We start from the raw sequence: 18,965 nt of genomic DNA on the forward strand, positions 1-18,965 counted from the left end.
ATGGTGAGGAATAATGTGGCATGATTCAGGCTGCAGGTCTTGACCACGACAAGCCACCCAAGCAACTATTTCAGTAATAACACTGTACACTTTTATATCTTCCTTTCATCGAAGCTCTCAAAGCACAGCGCAAATATTAATTAAGGCTCTTGGCACTCCATGAGGCACTGTGTGTAAATATCACTCTCCCCACTTAGCTGAGAGGGTAAACCGAGCCAGGGAAGGGCAGGGTGGCTTCAGCCTGGGCCAGCTCAGGCCTTGTTGAGGCTCCATCTCAGAGGAGAAGCCAGGGTTTGGAAGCCTCCCCACCCCTCTAACTACGACTCCTGTACCCACTCCCCAGGCCCTTTTGGGGACACCACAAATAGAAACACTTTTGTCGCCCCTGGGGAAGGGGGCAGACAGGGCCGCAGGGTGTGAGCTATAATGCAGAGGTAAAGGGCATAGGAAAGCTCCTCATGCCCAAATATGCCCCTCGACTGCCCATCCCCAGGCCATAGACATATGTGGCTGCATCTCTCAGAGCACCAGTAATGGCATAGACCCCAGTATCACAAGGAAATTGGAGATGCTGTTTTTAGGAGCGACAGGGTGGTCGTAATTATATTTTTCCTTAAAATCTAAAATATATGCCTCTTCCGCAATGTTAACAACAGGTGAATCATGTTAATTGTCCATAAATTTAAAGCCATTGCCAAATAAAAAGTTTAAAATGAAAGAGAAAGAGAAGAATAAATGAGTTTTCTAAAGCCACAGGGAGAAGCACTTGCCAATACTTCCAGGAGCAAAGAAGCGCCCTGAGTCCTGCCCCCGCCCTGTCTCAGGGGTCCTTGTTTCCTTGGGCAGGGCAGGGCAGCAGGGGTCCACAGTCACTTAGGGAGGGGTCGTGGGGTCCTTATAAACTCCCCTCTCACAGTGGCCGATGCAGTGAAGGGATCCAAAAGAAACTGCGGGGAAAGAAGGAAAGGGGAAAAGGCGTCCTGAGTTTTTAAACACGGTTGAAGCAAACCTTTTACACTTAGGGATGCCAGCTGTGTGTCCCTGTAATGCCAGCCTGGGACATCCAGATGCTGTACTGTGGCCCACAGGCCCCCCTCACAGGGCTGACACTGCCTTCTGCAGTGACTCATGCCCGGGATACTTTAAATACCGGGACAGCCCAGGCGAGCCACACTCATGCTGCAGCCTTGAGCCCTCCCTCCTCCTCCTCCTCCTCTCAGGCTCCCTCTTGTCCCCAGCGGGTGCCGAGCTGCTGGTAAGTAGGTGAGCCACCCCCTACCCTCCTCCCTGCTTAGAGGGCCCCGGCCATCCCCCTCCCATTTCTGCTGAACCTGCTCCCTTGGGAGACCCCAGAAGGGGCAGGGCTGATGTGCGCCTGGGATGCTCTCGGGACAGGGCTAGGAGAAGCCTGCGCTGGAGGGGTGCAAGCCGGTCTCTCTCCCTGCCTGGACACCAGGACCACCAGCCCCTCTGCTGATGCCTTAACAGCCTCTTATGCCCCTTGCCCTTACCACCTCGTGATGTCAACCTGGGCTGCTGAGACGTCTGAGACCAACATGATGGGCTGAAAGTGGACTCCGTTATACCCCCCTTGTCCCTGGATTCACCTTTCTGGAATCTAGATACACTGGGGGAAGAACTTTTCTTTTTAAAGTTCAGATTATTTGAGCCTGTGCCGTCTTTCCCGGCACTGACCATGGTGGCCACCAGTGGTCTGCCCTGCATTTGGGTCTGTCTAAGACCTTCCTTCATGGGGGTTCCCCAGGCAAGAGAGCTGTCTTCTCTGCATGGACGGATAATTGCTGCAAGCAGATGTGCCGGTCCCTGGTTTGCATTTCCAATGTGGAATTCAGACGTAGGCTCAGCATTGTTCAGACCCTGACCAGGTGGCTTAAGGGACACTATGCTGGAGTTTCCCTTCTCTCCCGCTGGAAGTGCGGGCCTCCATGGAGCCTGGCAGCTTTGAGCAGGGAGTCAGGGCTGGAGACAGATTTGTGACGAGGGGGTGTGGATTTGAAATTGTGATGGCTGTGCCTTGACCTGTGTCTCCGTTCAAAGGTAGAGGCAGGACCTGGGGCCAAGAAACCAACTGTGGGACACCAGAACTTTCTGGCGTCTCCCACCCCTGCCAAAGTTCGAGGGCCATTCCACCTCCTCATTGGACACATGAGGGTCCAATGCGTCACCTTGGTGCAGCTGCACTCTTTCTGGGATGACACATGTGCTCCCACCACAGGTGCCAGGTGCCTGTCTGCCATGCGCCAGCCTCTCCTCTGGGGTTATCTGGGATACATCACTTTATCTCGGGCAGCTCTTGGATGCGTTGTTGCCACTGGCTCCTTAATTTAGAAGTTGTCTAACGGCTGGCACTTCCTTCATTCTGCCTAGATTGAACATCTGGGGTAAATTCAGGGCCAGACAGTCCAATTTGCGTGTGGTCTTGAGTCAGCTGGGTGGGGTCAGCAGTGATGAGGCAGGCTTGCGAGGGGGGTTGGGGCCAGGGGCAAGTTCTGGATAGATTCTGCAGAAAGTTAGGTCATGGAAGGTTCTTCTCAGGGCTCGGGAGCGCTACCTTGGCTTGCTCAGTAAATGGAGGGGGCGGCGAGGCAAGTCTGAAAGTACATCCAGCTATGGAGAAATGAGAAGAGATGGGAGAGAAGCTGTCCCAACTCAGCCCTGCCAGTAAGCAGGCTGTGATCACACATGGCAATTTGCTGCCCTAAATCCTGACCACGAAGCAGTCACTGCCGCTTCAGATTTCATGGCCTCTCTTGGCTTTGGGACTCAGAAATTAGAAACTACTTGCAGATGCTTTGATTGGGGGCTGATCCATTTCTGTCTACTTTGGGACCCCAGGTGCCAGCCTGAGAAAAGGGCTATTGGTAGACCGTGGCTGCACTCACCAAAGCCCGTTTGGGGCAGTTCTCCCTGTTCTGCTGGGCAGTTTGTCAGTTTCTCCTGGTACCCTTGCCAGGCTAATGACAGCCCTGCTCTGGCCTCTGCAGGAAGTCAAACCTGGGAGGCTCCTCAACAGAAGGGCTGGAAAGGAATTGTGCTTTTTAACTGATTTTCTTTTTTTAAGACAAAGAAGTACATTTTGGCTTTGAAGGGCCATGAGAGTTGGGCCATGAGAAATGGGGGTCACCACTTGATCAAGATGGAGGATGAGGGTGTAGCCAGTCTTGCCTTGGAGTTCAAGGATGCTTTCTGTTTGGGATAGAGTATTCCCAAATCAGGGGCCTATGACCTTGGCCGCAGGTCCTGTCTCTACATTTGAGCAGAGACACAGGTAAAGGTGCAGCTGTGCCAATTTCAAATCCACACACCCTTCATCACAAATCCGTCTCCAGCCCTGAGTCCACCTCCAGCGTGTTGTTGAGATTACAGGGGTCAACCCCTTCTGGTGACCCCTCTGTCCCTTCCCTACAGTCCTCCAGGAGACTCAGGTGAAACTGAACAAACACCAGCATCATAGCAGCCTTAAAGAAGAAACCCCTGAACCCAGCAGCCTGGTAGTTGGGAGAGGCGCTTGTTCTTGGTGAATCATGCTGTGCAGGGGGAAGGTGGATTGTATGAGCCTCAGCTGATTTAGGCTGGAGGGTGCAAAGCCACCTCCTCCCCAATCCCAGGCCCTGCCAGGCATGTGGTTGGCAAGGTGCCGAATCCCAGTGATGAGGGTCAGGGGTTCGCCAAGCTCCGTGGTTAGGGGCCCTGATCAGGTATCAGGAGTCTCTAACGGACTATGCGACCTCGGGCAACTTTCCTCCTCCCTGGGGACCCCCTCAGCTTTCCCGACTACAAAATGAGCAGATGTTTGACTAGATGCACTCAGAAAGCCCTGGCACCTCTGATGCTCCAGGCTGTAAGTACTGTTTCTGGAAGCAGCTTTTATTGCTGGGTTCAACTCAGCACAAACCTCAGTTCCTGATGGGGATGCAGAAGCGGCCACTGAGAGAAGTATTGATAGAGGGATGGGGCCAGGCCTGGGCAGGACCTGCGACCTCCCCTCTTCGGGGTTCTCTTATTCTCAGCGTTCAGTCCAAGCCTGGGTTCTCAGCTGGTCTAGACCTCACGTGGCGTCTCTGAGCGTGTTCTGTGGACTCACATGGTGTCTTTGAGTGTGTTCTGTGGACTCATGTGGTATCTCTGAGCACGTTCTGTGGACTCACATGGTGTCTCTGAGCATGTTCTGTGGACTCCTGCATCAGAATCACTTGGGAAGTTTGTAAAACATGCAGAATCCTGGGCCCCAGCGAGATCTAGGGATCAGCATCTCTGTGGGTGGAGTCTCCAGAGATCTTTTACCCAACAACAAAAATAACAATCGTCACTAACGTTTATTGGGTCCTCACTTTGTGCCAAGAACTCACCTAAGTGTTTCCCATGCATTAACTCATGTAATCCTCACAACAGCAATGCTATGAGGTCAGTTCTATTAAACAAGCTAGGCGATTTTATGTGCTGCTCCAGGAGAGGGGACGTTTGGTGAGATGGGGAGGTCTGGAGGCACCGAGGCCTGAGCTTCAGGACAAGCCTCTCAGGCAGACCCACTGGCCCGAGCCCCAGTGAGCGCATGCTTGAGGGCAGCACCGGGTGTGGGCAGTGGGGACAGCCCCTGGCAGCTCCCGGCCTGGCATCTTCCTCGGAAGCCCTCAGGCTGGTTGGGTGACATCTCTCTGCATTCAAGGCCACAACTGGACAGTGCTCTATGGGGAGATGGCAGAGGACAGGGAGAGACAGTCCCTCTGTGGGTGTCAGTTTCTCCAGGTACATGGGGAGGGGGAAGAACCAGAGGCTCCCAGAGACCCCTCCCAGCCGCTGGATTCCATGGAGCGGCTATTGGCTAGGTGTGGGCTTGCTGATTATTAAGTGGGATTGCCCTGGCTGGGAAACTTGGAGGCAGATGGGCCTGAAAAGATGGGCATGAGTTCCTCAGGCCTCTGCATGAAGCCGGAGCCAGGCGGGGCGGCCCTGCTGGAGGTCTGGCACATACACCGGGGAAGAGAAGATAAGGAGAATGAAGGGCTTCAGGCCAAATTTCCTTCCTGCCTCACATTAGAACGTAGCAGAGCGCCGAGGGCCCTTGGAAGTCTTTACTGAAGGGGAAATTGAGGCCTGGAGAATGTACCTAAGCTCGCACTTCAACTTAGAGTTAACCAGAACAGACCGCTGATTTGGTCTTCCAGGATCCATTCAAAAGTTTTGCTCTGTGGCATTAAAATGAGCCAGCTGGGTGCAGTGGCTTACACCTGTAATCCCAGCATTTTGGGAGGCTGAGGTGGGTGGATGATCTCAGGTCAGGAGTTCAAGACCAGCCTAGGCAACATGGTCTCTATTGAAAATACAAAAATCAATGGGCCGGGCGCAGTGGCTCACGCCTGTAATCCCAGCACTTTGGGAGGCCGAGGCGGGTGGATCATGAGGTCAAGAGATCGAGACCATCCTGGTCAACATGGTGAAACCCCGTCTCTACTAAAAATACAAAAAATTAGCTGGGCATGGTGGCGCGTGCCTGTAAACCCAGCTACTCAGGAGGCTGAGGCAGGAGAATTGCCTGAACCCAGGAGGCGGAGGTTGCGGTGAGCCGAGATTGCGCCATCGCACTCCAGCCTGGGTAACAAGAGCGAAACTCCGTCTCAAAAAATAGAAAAAAAAAAGTACAAAAATCAGCTGGGTGTGGTAGTGTGTGCCTGTAATTCCAGCTACTTAGGAGGCTGAGGCAGGAGAATCGCTTGAGTCCAGGAGGCGGAGGTTGCAGTGAACCAAGATTGCACCATTGCATTCCAGCCTGGGCAAGAGTGAGACTCCATCTCAAAAAAAGGAGTCTCCTTCCAGGGAGTCTCGTGTTCAGGGAATGTGAACAATGGTATTAAACCAACAACGTCCCAACTCACCAACCAACAAAGCCCAGGGCTTCGAGGCTAATTATGCGTTTGGTCGTGAGTCATGGTGCTCCTGCTGAGGCCCGAAGCCGGAGTGCCCTGGCTGGTGCGATTCTGCTCACGGCGAGGGACTGTGGCGGAGTGCCCAGGTGAGCTGTCAGGCTGTCCTTCAGATTGTCTGCTCTGCTTGCTGATTTCATGGGCAGTGATAGACGCCAGGTGATCCCCCCTTCCCAGGAGCCGGACAGGGGCTGGACTGAGTCACTGAAGTGATTGAGGACGCTCTCGGCTGCCTGGGAGAAGTTATAATTAGGGTAGCTTTGTGGCCCTTTAACTGCCACCTGTCACAGCTGCCAAGCGGCACCAGGCAGCGTGGGCTATCTGCTGGGCTTCCAGAGGCTGTGGCCACTGCGAGAGCTGGCATCACATGCTGGAAATCCACCGGCCCAGCCGTCAGCCCTGGTTCTGGGGCCCCTCCCTTCCCTGAGGTCTTTGCAGCTGGCTTTGAGGTGGGCTCTTTGGAGGTCCTGTGGAGCAGTGGACGCCAGCCACAGCAGTCAAGAATGCTGGAAAACAGCAAACTACAGTATGTGGTGCTGGGGTCAGCTTTGCAGATGTGAGGGTTTTTTTTTTTTTTTTTTTTTTTTTTTTTTTTTGCGACGGAATCTCACTCTGTCCCCAGGCTGGAGTGCAGTGGCGAGATCTCGGCTCATTGCAATCTCCGCCTCCCAGGTTCTAGCGATTCTCCTGCCTCATCCTCCCAAGTAGCTGGGACTACAGGAGCGTGCCACCACACCCAGCTAATTTTTTGTATTTTGTTAGTAGAGACAGGGTTTCACCATGTTGGCCAGGATGGTCTTGGTCTCTTGACTTCATGCTCCGCCCGCCTCGACCTCCCAAAGTGCTGGGATTACAGATATGAGCCACCATGCCCCGCCTTTTTTTTGAGATGGAGTCTCGCTCTGTTGCCTAGCCTGAAGTGGAATGACATGGCCTTGGCTCACCGCAGTCTCTGCCTCTTGGGTTCAAGCAATTCTACTGCCTCAGCTTCCCGAGCAGCTGGGACTACAGGCACGCTCCACTACACCTGGCTAATTTGTTTGTATTTTTAGTAGAGACAGGGTTTCACCATGTTGGCCAGGATGGTCTTGAACTCCTGACCTCATGATCCACCTGCCTCAGACTCCAAAGTGCTGGGATTCCAGGCGTGAACCCCCACGCCCGACCAGATGTGAGGATTATCAAGAGGAAGATCTGCAAACTCTTGCAATATTTGTTGTGCTGAGTGTGGCCTTGTTCCCTCAGGGAATTATCTCTGCACTCCTCCCAGGCCAAGAGGCACCTTCCCCTGGCACAAGCCCTTCCTGGGCTGGCTTGATGTCCCTCCCTAGCTGCAGAGCCCCGACTCAGAGAAAGCCACATAAAGATGAGTAGAGGGTGCCTCATTCTACACTGTCAGTTATAGATGGGGAAACTCAAGATTGCCCTGGCTGGCCAGGTGACAGGTACTTAATTTAGTCTCTGACACTTGGGCCGTGACATCATTTTGAAGCACGCTGGGTATGTGAGCGTACATTAAATATAAGCGCCAGCTAGCTTGTCTCCAGGAGCAATTTCAAGCTCCACCTTTTGTATGTCAGCCCAGGCAGTAAAATATCTCACATACCCTTACACCAAAGAGATGGGCAAATACCCACACCTGTCCACACAGGCCCCTAAGAGCACAGACACCGTTGCCTTGGTGAACAGATGGTGTATTCACGCCCTGGAACTCAGCCTTAGAATCCTAAGATCTTAGGAATGGACAGGATACCAGTTGTCTTCCAGTCCAATACCCTCCCAGGTGTGGAAATCTTCTCTACAGCTTGCTTACCAAGTGGTTGCTTTAGCCTCTGCTTGATTGCTTCCAGTGACAGGGAGCTTACTCCCTCTGTGAGTTTGCCCATTTTGACTCTGGATAGGCTGTCTTCGGCGATGAATTGAAATCCGCTGCTCTGTAACTTCTGCACTTGTCTGACCGCTGGAGCCACACTGATCTAGGCTGCTTTCTGCGTGCCACAGCAGCCATTCAGAGATGCTAGGAAAGTGATTGTGGACTCTTCACAGCATCTTTTCATCTGGTTATTTATTCATCCACAGCTCCACAATTTTAATTTTAATTTAATTTTTTCTCACCATGTCTTAGGATGCTGACACAGTTTCTTCCATGGATGCTCAGATGTTCTGCTTCCTAAACTCCCTCACCATCCTCTAGAATTCTTCAGGAGGCCAGTTTGTCATTAGTCTTCTTGAAGTTCAGAGTGGAACTGAGCCCAGCACTACAAGTGTGGCCACGTCAGGAAAGTGTAGGATGAGACCATCACCTCCTTTTTTCCACATGTGATACTTCTATTAATTCAGTCTCAGACCACACTAGCTTTTGTGGGCAGCCTTCTTTCCTTGTTATCGTTAGTGAAAAGCCCTAAGTCTTCTCAGGGTGAATATTGAGCCCTTTTTTCTGTGCAGTCTATTTAGGCAGCTCATTTTCTGTTTTCAGGTTCTGGACCTGACATTTCTCTATATGTTTATTTTTTTTTTTGGTGTGTCCTTAGCATAATCTGGCCCCATTCCTTTGCATCTAGATGCCGCTGACCAATGTATTCTTTTCCCTTTCTGTTTTCTATTGTTCTAGATACTTAGTCAAGTTTTTAATGCAAAAGTATAACAAGTCGGGGCTTGCATGAGCTGTGAACAAGTGAAACATCATGGTCTGTGTGGCTGGGGAATGGGTTAGGTTTTTATCTCAGAGTAAGCTTGTTGGGGTGCAGGGAAGGGGTACATGGGGCTGAGGCCAAATTGGGAAGCCTGGGTTATTCTGAGATGTGGGCCAGGCTCTGGACCCCATGATTTCAGGGCCACAAAGAGAGACCAGAGAAATACCCTCTTCACCCAGCCATTGATGCCTTCTAGGCCATCATTTGAAATTCCTTCCTCTGACTCAGGATTTTTGCTCATCAAAAGGGTGACACAGCATTAACACTCGAAGTACTTCCCTAGGGGTCTGGAGACCTGGGCTTTAAGCTCGGAAGCCTTTCCTTGCTTCTTGCGTCCCCATAAAGTGATGGGAATGCGTGGCCAGCAGTGACGGCTGAATTTTCCAGGAGTTCAGAGCCCTTTGAACCTTTGGTGGAAGTTGGAGCTACCCTCACATATACACAGAAATCTTTAGTCCCATGACTAACAATGCCAAGACAAGAAGCAATTTGAGGCCTCCTGACTTCAGGAGTCTGTAGGGTCCAGGCTGTGGATGAGCATGGAACAACGGCCCACGTTTGCACAGCACTGCTGGGGATGGCCTCGCGTCCCTTCCCCATTCACTCCTCACAACAGCCCAAGAGCGGGGCAGGAATCACCATCACCTCTTCACAGACGAGGGAGCTGAAGCTTGGAGGCTTCAAGCTTCATTCAAGGTGAAACTGTTAGTGGTCCTTAAATATTCATATAGAGACCAGCACCTATGTCCCATATCTCTACATTACACACACACACACACACACACACACACATTTATATATGTCATTGTCATCAGTGATTTCAAACACCAACATTTCCCTGCATCTGCCCCCGCTGCCAGCTCATCACCATGCCTGACCTACCACCTTTTAGCTCAAAGTACATCTCATTGGTTTTCTGCGACTCACTCAAGGACTCACCCAATGTTTCCTGTGGAAACCGGGGCTTATACCCACAAGGCTGGCTCCGGGCATTGGCTAAGCCATAGCAGCCTCTCCCAGCAAGGCAGGACATGGTGCAGACATGTCATTTGCCCTTACTGGGAGGGTGGTTTGAATGAAACCAAGAGGAAGCACACGTGAAAGGGTTAACAAAGGGCTAAGTGATGGTTGGTGGTGATGGGCTGGGCAGGGCCGGACCAGGCGAGGGCGAGGAAGAGCTGCTTCCACTGCCATCGTTCGTCTTTTGGGCAGGTCCTAACTCTGTGGTCCTAACTGTGCCGCTGCTGCACCTCCCAGCAGGCCGCCATGTTTGTGGCCTTGTCATCTTCCCCCAGGTTCAGCCCTATTTATTTGTTTTCATTGCCTCCGTGTTCCTCTTGACAAGGCTGTGTTTAACCAGCATGTTGAGATATATTAAGTTTACCCTGCCCCCGGGCTCCCTCATGGAGAATACCTTTTAGTTTGTCTGTAATCAGTGGTGAGCAGGTAACAGCTGCCTACTTGGTATATTTTTGTGTCATGAGAAAATATAGAACACCTGTTTGTTGATAAAAATCACCTGTGCAGAGAGGATAAATACGTGGATCAGAATCTGCTGGGGGCCTTCAGCCTGGAATGCTATCAGCCCCTGACACTCTCAGCTCGGAAGGCTGTTGCCGCCCCCGCCCGGATAGACCCACTTTGCTGTTCTATCTGGGTGTTTGCCTCTCATTACCTTCAGCGCTGCCTGGGTGGGAGTCTCCCGGCCAAGCTGATACTTGGTACCAGCACATTCAGATGATATGAGGGATACAGAGATGGATAAGATACAGTTCCTGCCCTAAGGAATCTGTAGATGAACTCCTTGTCTTTGGAAAGCTTATTGGCTGGGGAAGGAGACAGACAGGGACACAGTGAATGCCATACAAGGCCACCGTGACATGCCCAGTGATGGAGACTGGGAAGACCACTTCATGGACAGGTAACTGATCCTGACTCATGGAATCTGGGAAGTGTCCTAAAGATAACTGCACTGGAGCTGGACTTGGAAGCATGGGAAAAAATTGTATAAGGACAAGGAGCACTCCAGGTAGGGAGCATTGCCTGAGCAAAGGCATGGAGGTAGAAAGGCAGGGGCTAGGGCGCAGAGGCTTGCTGGCCAGAGCACAGGGAGCATGAGTTCAGCATGTGATGATGAGATTCAAAGCCAAGCCAGTGTTGGCACTGCAAGTTGATGTTGGCTTAAAACGTGCCAGTGTCAGCTAGGGGACCCTGACTGACGTGTGCTCTCTCCCTTTGCAGAGGCCATGCCACTGAAGCATTATCTCCTTTTGCTGGTGGGCTGCCACGCCTGGGGTACAGGGCTGGCCTACTATGGCTGCCCTAGCGAGTGCACCTGCTCCAGAGCCTCCCAGGTGGAGTGCACCGGGGCACGCATTGTAGCCGTGCCCACCCCTCTGCCCTGGAATGCCATGAGCCTGCAGATCCTCAACACGCACATCACCGAACTCAATGAGTCCCCGTTCCTCAACATCTCAGCCCTCATCGCCCTGAGGATTGAGAAGAATGAGTTGTCACGCATCATGCCCAGTGCCTTCCGAAACCTGGGCTCCCTGCGCTATCTCAGCCTCGCCAACAACAAGCTTCGGGTTCTGCCCGTCGGTCTCTTCCAGGGCCTGGACAGCCTCGAGTCACTGCTTCTGTCCAGTAACCAGCTGGTGCAGATCCAGCCAGCACATTTCTCCCAGTGCAGCAACCTCAAGGAGCTGCAGCTGCATGGCAACCACCTGGAATACATCCCCGACGGAGTCTTCGACCCCCTGGTGGGACTCACAAAGCTCAATCTGGGCAAGAATAGCCTCACCCACATCTCACCCAGGGTCTTCCAGCACCTGGGCAACCTGGAGGTCCTCCGGCTCTATGAGAACAGGCTCACGGATATCCCCATGGGCACTTTCGATGGGCTTGTCAACCTCCAGGAGCTGGCTCTGCAGCAGAACCAGATTGGGCTGCTCTCTCCCGGTCTCTTCCACAACAACCACAACCTCCAGAGACTCTATCTGTCCAACAACCACATCTCCCAGCTGCCACCCAGCATCTTCATGCAGCTGCCCCAGCTCAACCGCCTTACTCTCTTTGGCAATTCCCTGAAGGAGCTGTCTCCGGGGATCTTTGGGCCCATGCCCAACCTGCGGGAGCTTTGGCTCTATGACAACCACATCACTTCTCTACCTGACAATGTCTTCAGCAACCTCCGCCAGTTGCAGGTCCTGATCCTTAGCCGCAACCAGATCAGCATCATCTCCCCGGGTGCCTTCAACGGGCTCACAGAGCTTCGAGAGCTGTCCCTCCACACCAACGCGCTGCAGGACCTGGACGGGAACGTCTTCCGAATGTTGGTCAACCTGCAGAACATCTCCCTGCAGAACAACCGCCTGAGACAGCTCCCAGGGAATATCTTCGCCAACGTCAATGGCCTCATGACCATCCAGCTGCAGAACAACCAGCTGGAGAACTTGCCCCTCGGCATCTTCGATCACTTGGGGAAACTCTGTGAGCTGCGGCTGTACGACAATCCCTGGCGGTGTGACTCAGACATCCTTCCGCTCCGCAACTGGCTCCTCCTCAACCAGCCTAGGTTAGGGACGGACACTCTACCTGTGTGTTTCAGCCCAGCCAACGTCCGAGGCCAATCCCTCATTATCATCAATGTCAACGTTGCTGTTCCCAGTGTTCATGTCCCCGAGGTACCTAGTTACCCAGAAACGCCCTTGTACCCAGACACACCCAGTTACTCTGACACCACATCCATCTCTTCTACCACTGAGTTAACCAGCTCTGTGGAAGACTACACTGATCTGACTACCATTCAGGTCACTGATGACCGCAGTGTTTGGGGTATGACCCAGGCCCAGAGCGGGCTGGCCATTGCCGCTATTGTAATTGGCATTGTTGCCCTGGCCTGCTCCCTGGCTGCCTGCATCGGCTGTTGCTGCTGCAAGAAGAGAAGCCAAGCGGTCCTGATGCAGATGAAGGCACCCAATGAGTGTTAAAGAGGCAGGCTGGAGCAGGGCTGGGAATGATGGAACCGGAGGACCTGGGAATTTCACCTTTCCGCCTCCACTCCTGGGTCTACGAAGCTTTCCGTGATTTCTCTTTCTGACCCTAGGGAAAGGTGTGCCTACCTCTTCCTGATTCTCCTGTAGAGAATCATGTCATGCCGGACCCTCCTACAATCAGGAATATCCAACAGGCCATGGCAAAAGCCCTGGGGATTTCTGATTCACACCCCTGGGCTTCCTTCAAGAGGACTCCTCCTCCAAATCCTCCCCACCTGTCCTCCAAGAACCACCTTCCCTGCGCCCAGGCCTCTTCCTGGCCTCTGTAGACTCAGTCCACAGCCTGCTCACTTTGTGGGAATAGTTCTCCGCCAAAATAGCCCCTCTCCTCTAAGTATTATGTGAGTTGATTTCCCTTCTTTTCTTCCTCTTGTTTGTGCTGTGGCTTGACCCAGCACGTCCCTTCAAATAAAAGTTCTCCGCTTGATTTTCTGCTCCTGAAGGCAGGGTGAATTCTCTCCTCAAAGAAGACTTCAAACCATTTAACTGGTTTCTTAAGAGCCGCCAAGCAGCCTAGCTTTGAGGATGCTATGGAAGAGAGAAGGAAAGTCATGCCGCTCAGTTCCTGGAGACAGAGCCGTCATCAGCATCTCTCTTGTGATTTTCATCTGGAAAAGGAAGAAAGACCTCAGCACAGCAAGTTCAGCCTTTTAGAGAAGGATCTTTCCGAACTGCAAACTTTGCTTTGAAAAGTTTAGCCCTTTAAGGGATAAAATCATGTTGGATTTTGGACTTCTAAAAACATTAAAATCAGCTTATTCTAGATAGAGAAAGAAATCTGGTGCCTGGGGGGTTCTTGTGTTCACCCCTAGAGTTTTCTTTTTTACATTTGTAATTGACATATATGTACAGAAAAGTGGGAACATGATCGTATGTGGCTTGGTGAACTGTCACAAACTGAACACACCTGTGTAATCAGCAACCAGACCAAGGCACAGAGCACCACAAACGTCCCCCATCCCGGGCTTTTCCCAGAGGAGATGGGGGCTTCTGGAGATGGACTAACCCAGGACCTGCTTCCCGTGAGCCAGGATGCCCCCTCCCACAGCCAGCCTGCATAAAAGCCCAGTGGGTGTGGACAGGATGGGAGACTCTGGCCTGAACCAGAGATTTTATTAAATCTGGAGATCCCGAGACCACGGCACCCTGGCTGGCCAGGTCAGAAGCATCCTGACAGCAGTCCTGTGCAGCCACGCCCCCTTCTCTGCCAGCAAACTGTCTGCATGCAGCTCATTGGAGGCCCCTCCGCCTGGAGCCTTTTATGGGCATGATATGCCTGTATCTGTTTTTAATTTTCATTCTTCACTTAGGGGACGTGAAATAGCTTGGAGATGAGATCCTTTAATTGAAAACCAAGTATAGTGAAACCCAGCATCTTTCTAATGTGGTAAAATTCTCCATCAACATCACAGCTAGCCAGCAGCTAAACTTCAGAATCTCACAGCAGGCAACACTGGGGTACATGTCACACTGGGTCTCGGGGCTCCCTGGAGCTCCTCCTGTATGTGGTCTGTTAGGAGTTGAGTTATTTGCTCCAGGGTTATTCCCCTTGAGTCACAGCCATACGAATGCCTGCCTTCTCCCGTCTTCCTGCTACACACATATTCACGTGCTGCTCAAGAAGTTATGCTCATGTCAACGTGTGTCTTTCTCTGGACAACTGGCCCACCAGTTTAGAAGTAAAAACGGTGAAATGGAGACTTTAGGGTCTCCAGGTCTGCCCAGGAAAGAACTTCCACCGACTCTGCCGGGATTTGGAAATCCACCACCAATCCTGATGGGTTCTTATTAGTTCCTCTGTTCCGCAAGACACCTGTGACATCCCCCAGGGCCACAGCAGCACAGTGCTGACCAGGTTTCCCTTCCAGTTCCCACACAAAAAGGGTCCAGAGAGACGTTTGCAAACACCAGTGCACTCTGTAGCTTTTCACTCCCTGCCCCAGGGAACCTAGGAGAGATGAACCTGTCAGAGTCAAGAGATGTCATCTCCCCAAGGCAAATCTGGGTCTCCAAGGCATTTCCAAACTATTGGTAGCACCTGGAGGACCTGCACCAAGGGTTGCCAGGGCCAACGGGAAGTGAGTCCAGGGCCTAGCACGTGAGCATCACTCGATGATGGTGGCCTGTGTGGGCCTGGGGCTGACAGGGGCAGCTTGGCCTTTTCCCCTCGACAGGAAGCATGGGTTTTCCCACATTCCTTGTCTCCAGACCTGCTGGGTGCTCCTGTGAGTGGGCTCCCGCTGCCTTTGTGCATAGGCACAAGTGGGCCAGGGCTGGAGAGAGTTGGGGAGCCTCCTCACCTGGTGGGCCCTGCCAATCTTAGCCCAGAATCCCCGGGTATTCCTGTCAGTAGCCATGACATTGGAGTGTCTTCCTCTACAGCCCAGAGGCTGACCTGAGGGCTGCTGTCCTCAGATGATGCCACCCAGGAGCACCCTAGGTGAGGGCTGGGGGCCCCTTTATTGTGAACCTCTCGCCTCTTCCTTCCTCCCATCAGAGTGGCTGGATAGAGCCTTAGGGCCTCCTTTTCCTCCACGGGCCCCTCAACCTCTCTGCGCCATGTTGTCTGGCTGGGGAGCTCCTAGAAAAGCTGCGTGAAGTCTCCTTTCCAACAGGATGATGCGTTTGCTCAGTTCTCAGGTCTGGAATGAACCGGCTGGTCCCCCAAAAAGCTGGAGTAAGGTACAGAGTTCAGTGCTCTTTCCCTCCTTGACTCCAGTCCCACGCCCATCTGGAGTGGGAGCCATGAGTCAGTGTTGGAGAAAAGCCAATTAGAACCACTATTTTTAAAAAGTGCTTACTGTGCACAGATCCTCCTCAAAGCACTGGATGTGGATTCTCCTCTGGCCCTCACAGCACCCCTGTGGCATGAGTGCCGCCTCTACCCGCTGGAGATGGGGCACAGAGCCACTCGTTCTTCTGCACGGCATTCCATAGGCTGGGAGTTTTATTTATCTCTTCAAACTTTGTACAAGAGCTCATGGCTTGTCTTGAGCTTCACCATTAAACCAAAGAAAATGGAAGCCACTCCCCTGTTGGTCTCCTTCGTCTTGGTCATTGGAATCTCACTTGGTACCATTTAGATCAAAAGCTTTGTAACTGCGGGAAAAGATTACACTCATCCATCCCTTAAAGAATAGAATAGCTGGTCCCTCTCATGGGAATTGGGCTGTATGTATATTGTTCTTTCTCCTTAGAATGTAGAGATCCAGGAGTTCTTAGAACTTTTCGTGGACACACTTTCCACAACCTTTCAGATCCTGATGTAGAGCTGTTGGGAAGGAACTTCCACACGCTGGAAGCTTACAGAGAGCAGACAGCTAGAGATGACTCAGGAACCAGAGTTAGTCGACGGATGTTAGATATATCCCAGCCTTTAGTTATAAAGCACTCAAAGATTTAGCCCCCAGATCCCACAGTCAGAACTGAATCTGGGTTGCTGGGGAGGGAGTGGTGGCCTTGGAAAGGAAGCCATTGCTGTGGTTCAGAGAGGGTAGGCTGGCAAGCCACTTCCGGGTAAACCTTCTTCCGCCTGAGGTTTCTTCTAAGGAGAGATCATTCTCACCAACCCACTGCCTTCATGCTGCCTTCCAAAGCAGATCACGTCTGCCTTGCTTAGAGAATTATGCAAATCATCCCCAGTGCTTGGCAATGCATTTAGAGATTTCTAGAGCCTTGGGGTTTTGTAGAGTGTGAGCCCTGGTGGGCAGGGTTAGGGGTCTGTCTTCTGCTGGATGCTACTTGTCATACGTTTGGTGCACAGAATCAACAATAAATGGTATACGCAGGCTGTGTGTGCTCTCTATGGATGTCTTGGTGAGGGGAGTCTCACACCTGTGGATTCTGCTCTTGCCATGCTTGTGCAAGGTACAGAAAGCAGATTCTTGGCTGAGAATAGGACTTTGGAAGGCGAGTGGGAGGCTAGTCTCAGTGGCTCATGCCTGTAATCCCAGCACGTTGGGAGACCGAGGTGGGTGGATCACCTGAGGTCAGGAGTTCAAGACCAGCCTGGCCAACATGGTGAAACCCTATCTCTACTAAAAATACAAAATTAGCGTGTGCCTGTAATCTCAGCCAGTCAGGAGGCTGAGGAGAATCATTTGGACCCGGGAGGCAGAGGTTGCAGTGAGCAGAGATTGTGCCACTGCAGTGAGCAGAGATTGCGCCACTGCGCTCCAACCTGGGCGACAGAGCGACACAGCAAGCTCTGTCTCAAAAAAAAAAAAAAAAAAAAGAGAGAGAGAAAAGAAACAAAAAAGGAAAAAAGGAAGGAAAGTGCAGACCAGAAAGGAAATAGCAAATAATATCTATAAGCCACTGCAGCTGGAACAGACCTTAAGGTTAAGTTCAACCCGTTTCGTAGATGAGGAAAACGAGCTGAAGACAGGAAATGAATTTCCTGTAGTCACCCAGAAAGCCAGTGGCTGAGCCAGTCCTTCAACCCAGGCCTTCAGGCTCCTAGATTGGTTCTTTTATGCCACCAGGAAGGCACTGATATTCACTCAGCATTTGTTCGAAGCACATGTGTGTATGCACACACACACACACACACGTGCACGCAGGCAGTTGGTAGGACTATCTTGCATGCCTCTGGACTCCTGTAAGTACTTAACACCAGCTCAGGCAGTCCCAGGCTCTCAGAAGACACTGTCTGAATGAAGGTGACGACCTCCAAGTGTCCAGGCATCCCCAGAAACCAGGTCTCTGGATCCCAGGGGTGCCACAGCTGCTGGTGCAGGCCCAGCAGTTAAGAGAGGGATGATCTGCTGTTTCTTTATCTCACTATTATACCCAGGAAAAGGGCTTCCGATCATATTTACCTGGACTCTTTTAGCACCTTAGATCCCCTCTGCTAGGTGTAAGTCTGTCCCAGGAGATTAAACTGGACAGGGGTCAGTCAAGTTCAGTGTATTACAGAGCTAGACCCCTTCAATGAGGGGGAAGGGCCTTGTTGCCCTTCCCTAACCACTGAGCCTTAGTATGCTCAAACAGCTTTCTGGAATTTTGGATAATGGGGAAAGGAGTTAGAATCTTTGTCCCTTCTCTCTCAGAAGATCTTTGGAATTTTTTTTTTTTTTTTGAGATGGAGTCTTGCTCTGTCACACAGGCTGGACTGCAGTGGTGCGATCTCGGCTCACTGCAACCTCCACCTCCTGTGGTCAGGCGATTCTTCTGCCTCAGCCTCCTGGGTAGCTGTGACTACAGGCATGCGCCACCACACCTGGCTAATTTTTGTATTTTTAGTTTCACCATAAGGGCCAGGCTGGTCTCGAACTCCTGACCTCGTGATCTGCCTGCCTCAGCCTCCCAAAGTGCTGGGATTACACGTATGAGTCACCGCACCCGGCTGATCTTTGGAATTTTTAAGGCAAATTCCCTTCCACAGATGTCTCATGACCCACACACACACACACACAGGCACACACACGAGTCTCTCTCTCTCTCCTGACTCCCCAGGCCTTTTGCCACACCCATTCCCCAGATGAGAATGCAGAGACTTGTAGAGATTAACTTATCTAAGGACTGACTAGCTAGCTGAAGAGTCAGAATTCAAACTGAGATCTGTCCAATGCCAAGTTTCTCTTGTTCACCAGGCCACGTTGAGCAATGCGCAAGCGGTGTTGTTGGACGTGAATGTGGATGCCCTGAGAACCTGGCAAGTGCAGGGCAGCGCCAGGCTCTTCCCAGACCTGCTTGTGAGTGCCCCCACACAAGCCACTTCTCCAAGCCACTGTCCTGCACTTGCCAGCCTGGGGGCTGCCGAGGGAGAGCTGGGCACACTATGTTCACCAACTTTCTCCATCTAAGAGGCTTCTGCTCGCCGCTGCCCCAGTGCATTTGTGCCCCAGCGCCACTGGAACACACTTCCTTACCACACTCTATCAGGCCTTTGCAGTTTGGCAGATGCAATTGGCTCACAAGAAAATAAAACATTAATTTGCACTCATAAAAAGCGTGTGATAAAAATTAATGCCATGCCATGAGAGAAAAGGCCATCAGTCTACTTTAAATAGTAGACTCGGCATTGAGACGATCTTGGATTGCTCGTCTGGGTCACCCCTTCACCCCACAGTCCTTTAAATATACACCCTGTCCTACACTCTCACCACACACCCACACACTCACACTCACACCCACTCACCACACCCCCCCACACACTGACACATTCACTTACCCACTCACCACACACCACACTCGCTCACACACCCAACACACACACTGCACACTCACACACAGCCACTCACCACACACCCCGACACACTCATCCCTGC

General features: G+C 52.0%; 1 protein-coding gene across 1 annotated transcript; it reads left to right on the top strand.

Annotated features, from left to right (window-relative positions):
* Nucleotides 1-1,089: 1,089 nt before the first annotated feature.
* Nucleotides 1,090-16,483, top strand: LRRC15 (leucine rich repeat containing 15). Its single transcript, XM_032298219.1, has 2 exons — nucleotides 1,090-1,255; nucleotides 10,877-16,483. The coding sequence occupies exon 2, from the start codon at nucleotides 10,882-10,884 to the stop codon at nucleotides 12,625-12,627; it is 1,746 nt and encodes a 581-aa protein (XP_032154110.1). The 5' UTR covers nucleotides 1,090-1,255; nucleotides 10,877-10,881; the 3' UTR covers nucleotides 12,628-16,483.
* The last annotated feature ends 2,482 nt before the right edge of the window (nucleotides 16,484-18,965 follow it).

Source organism: Sapajus apella, unplaced genomic scaffold (genome assembly GCF_009761245.1).
Source record: "Sapajus apella isolate SASKATOON/1434 unplaced genomic scaffold, GSC_monkey_1.0 scaffold38, whole genome shotgun sequence".
Taxonomy (NCBI): domain Eukaryota; kingdom Metazoa; phylum Chordata; class Mammalia; order Primates; family Cebidae; genus Sapajus; species Sapajus apella.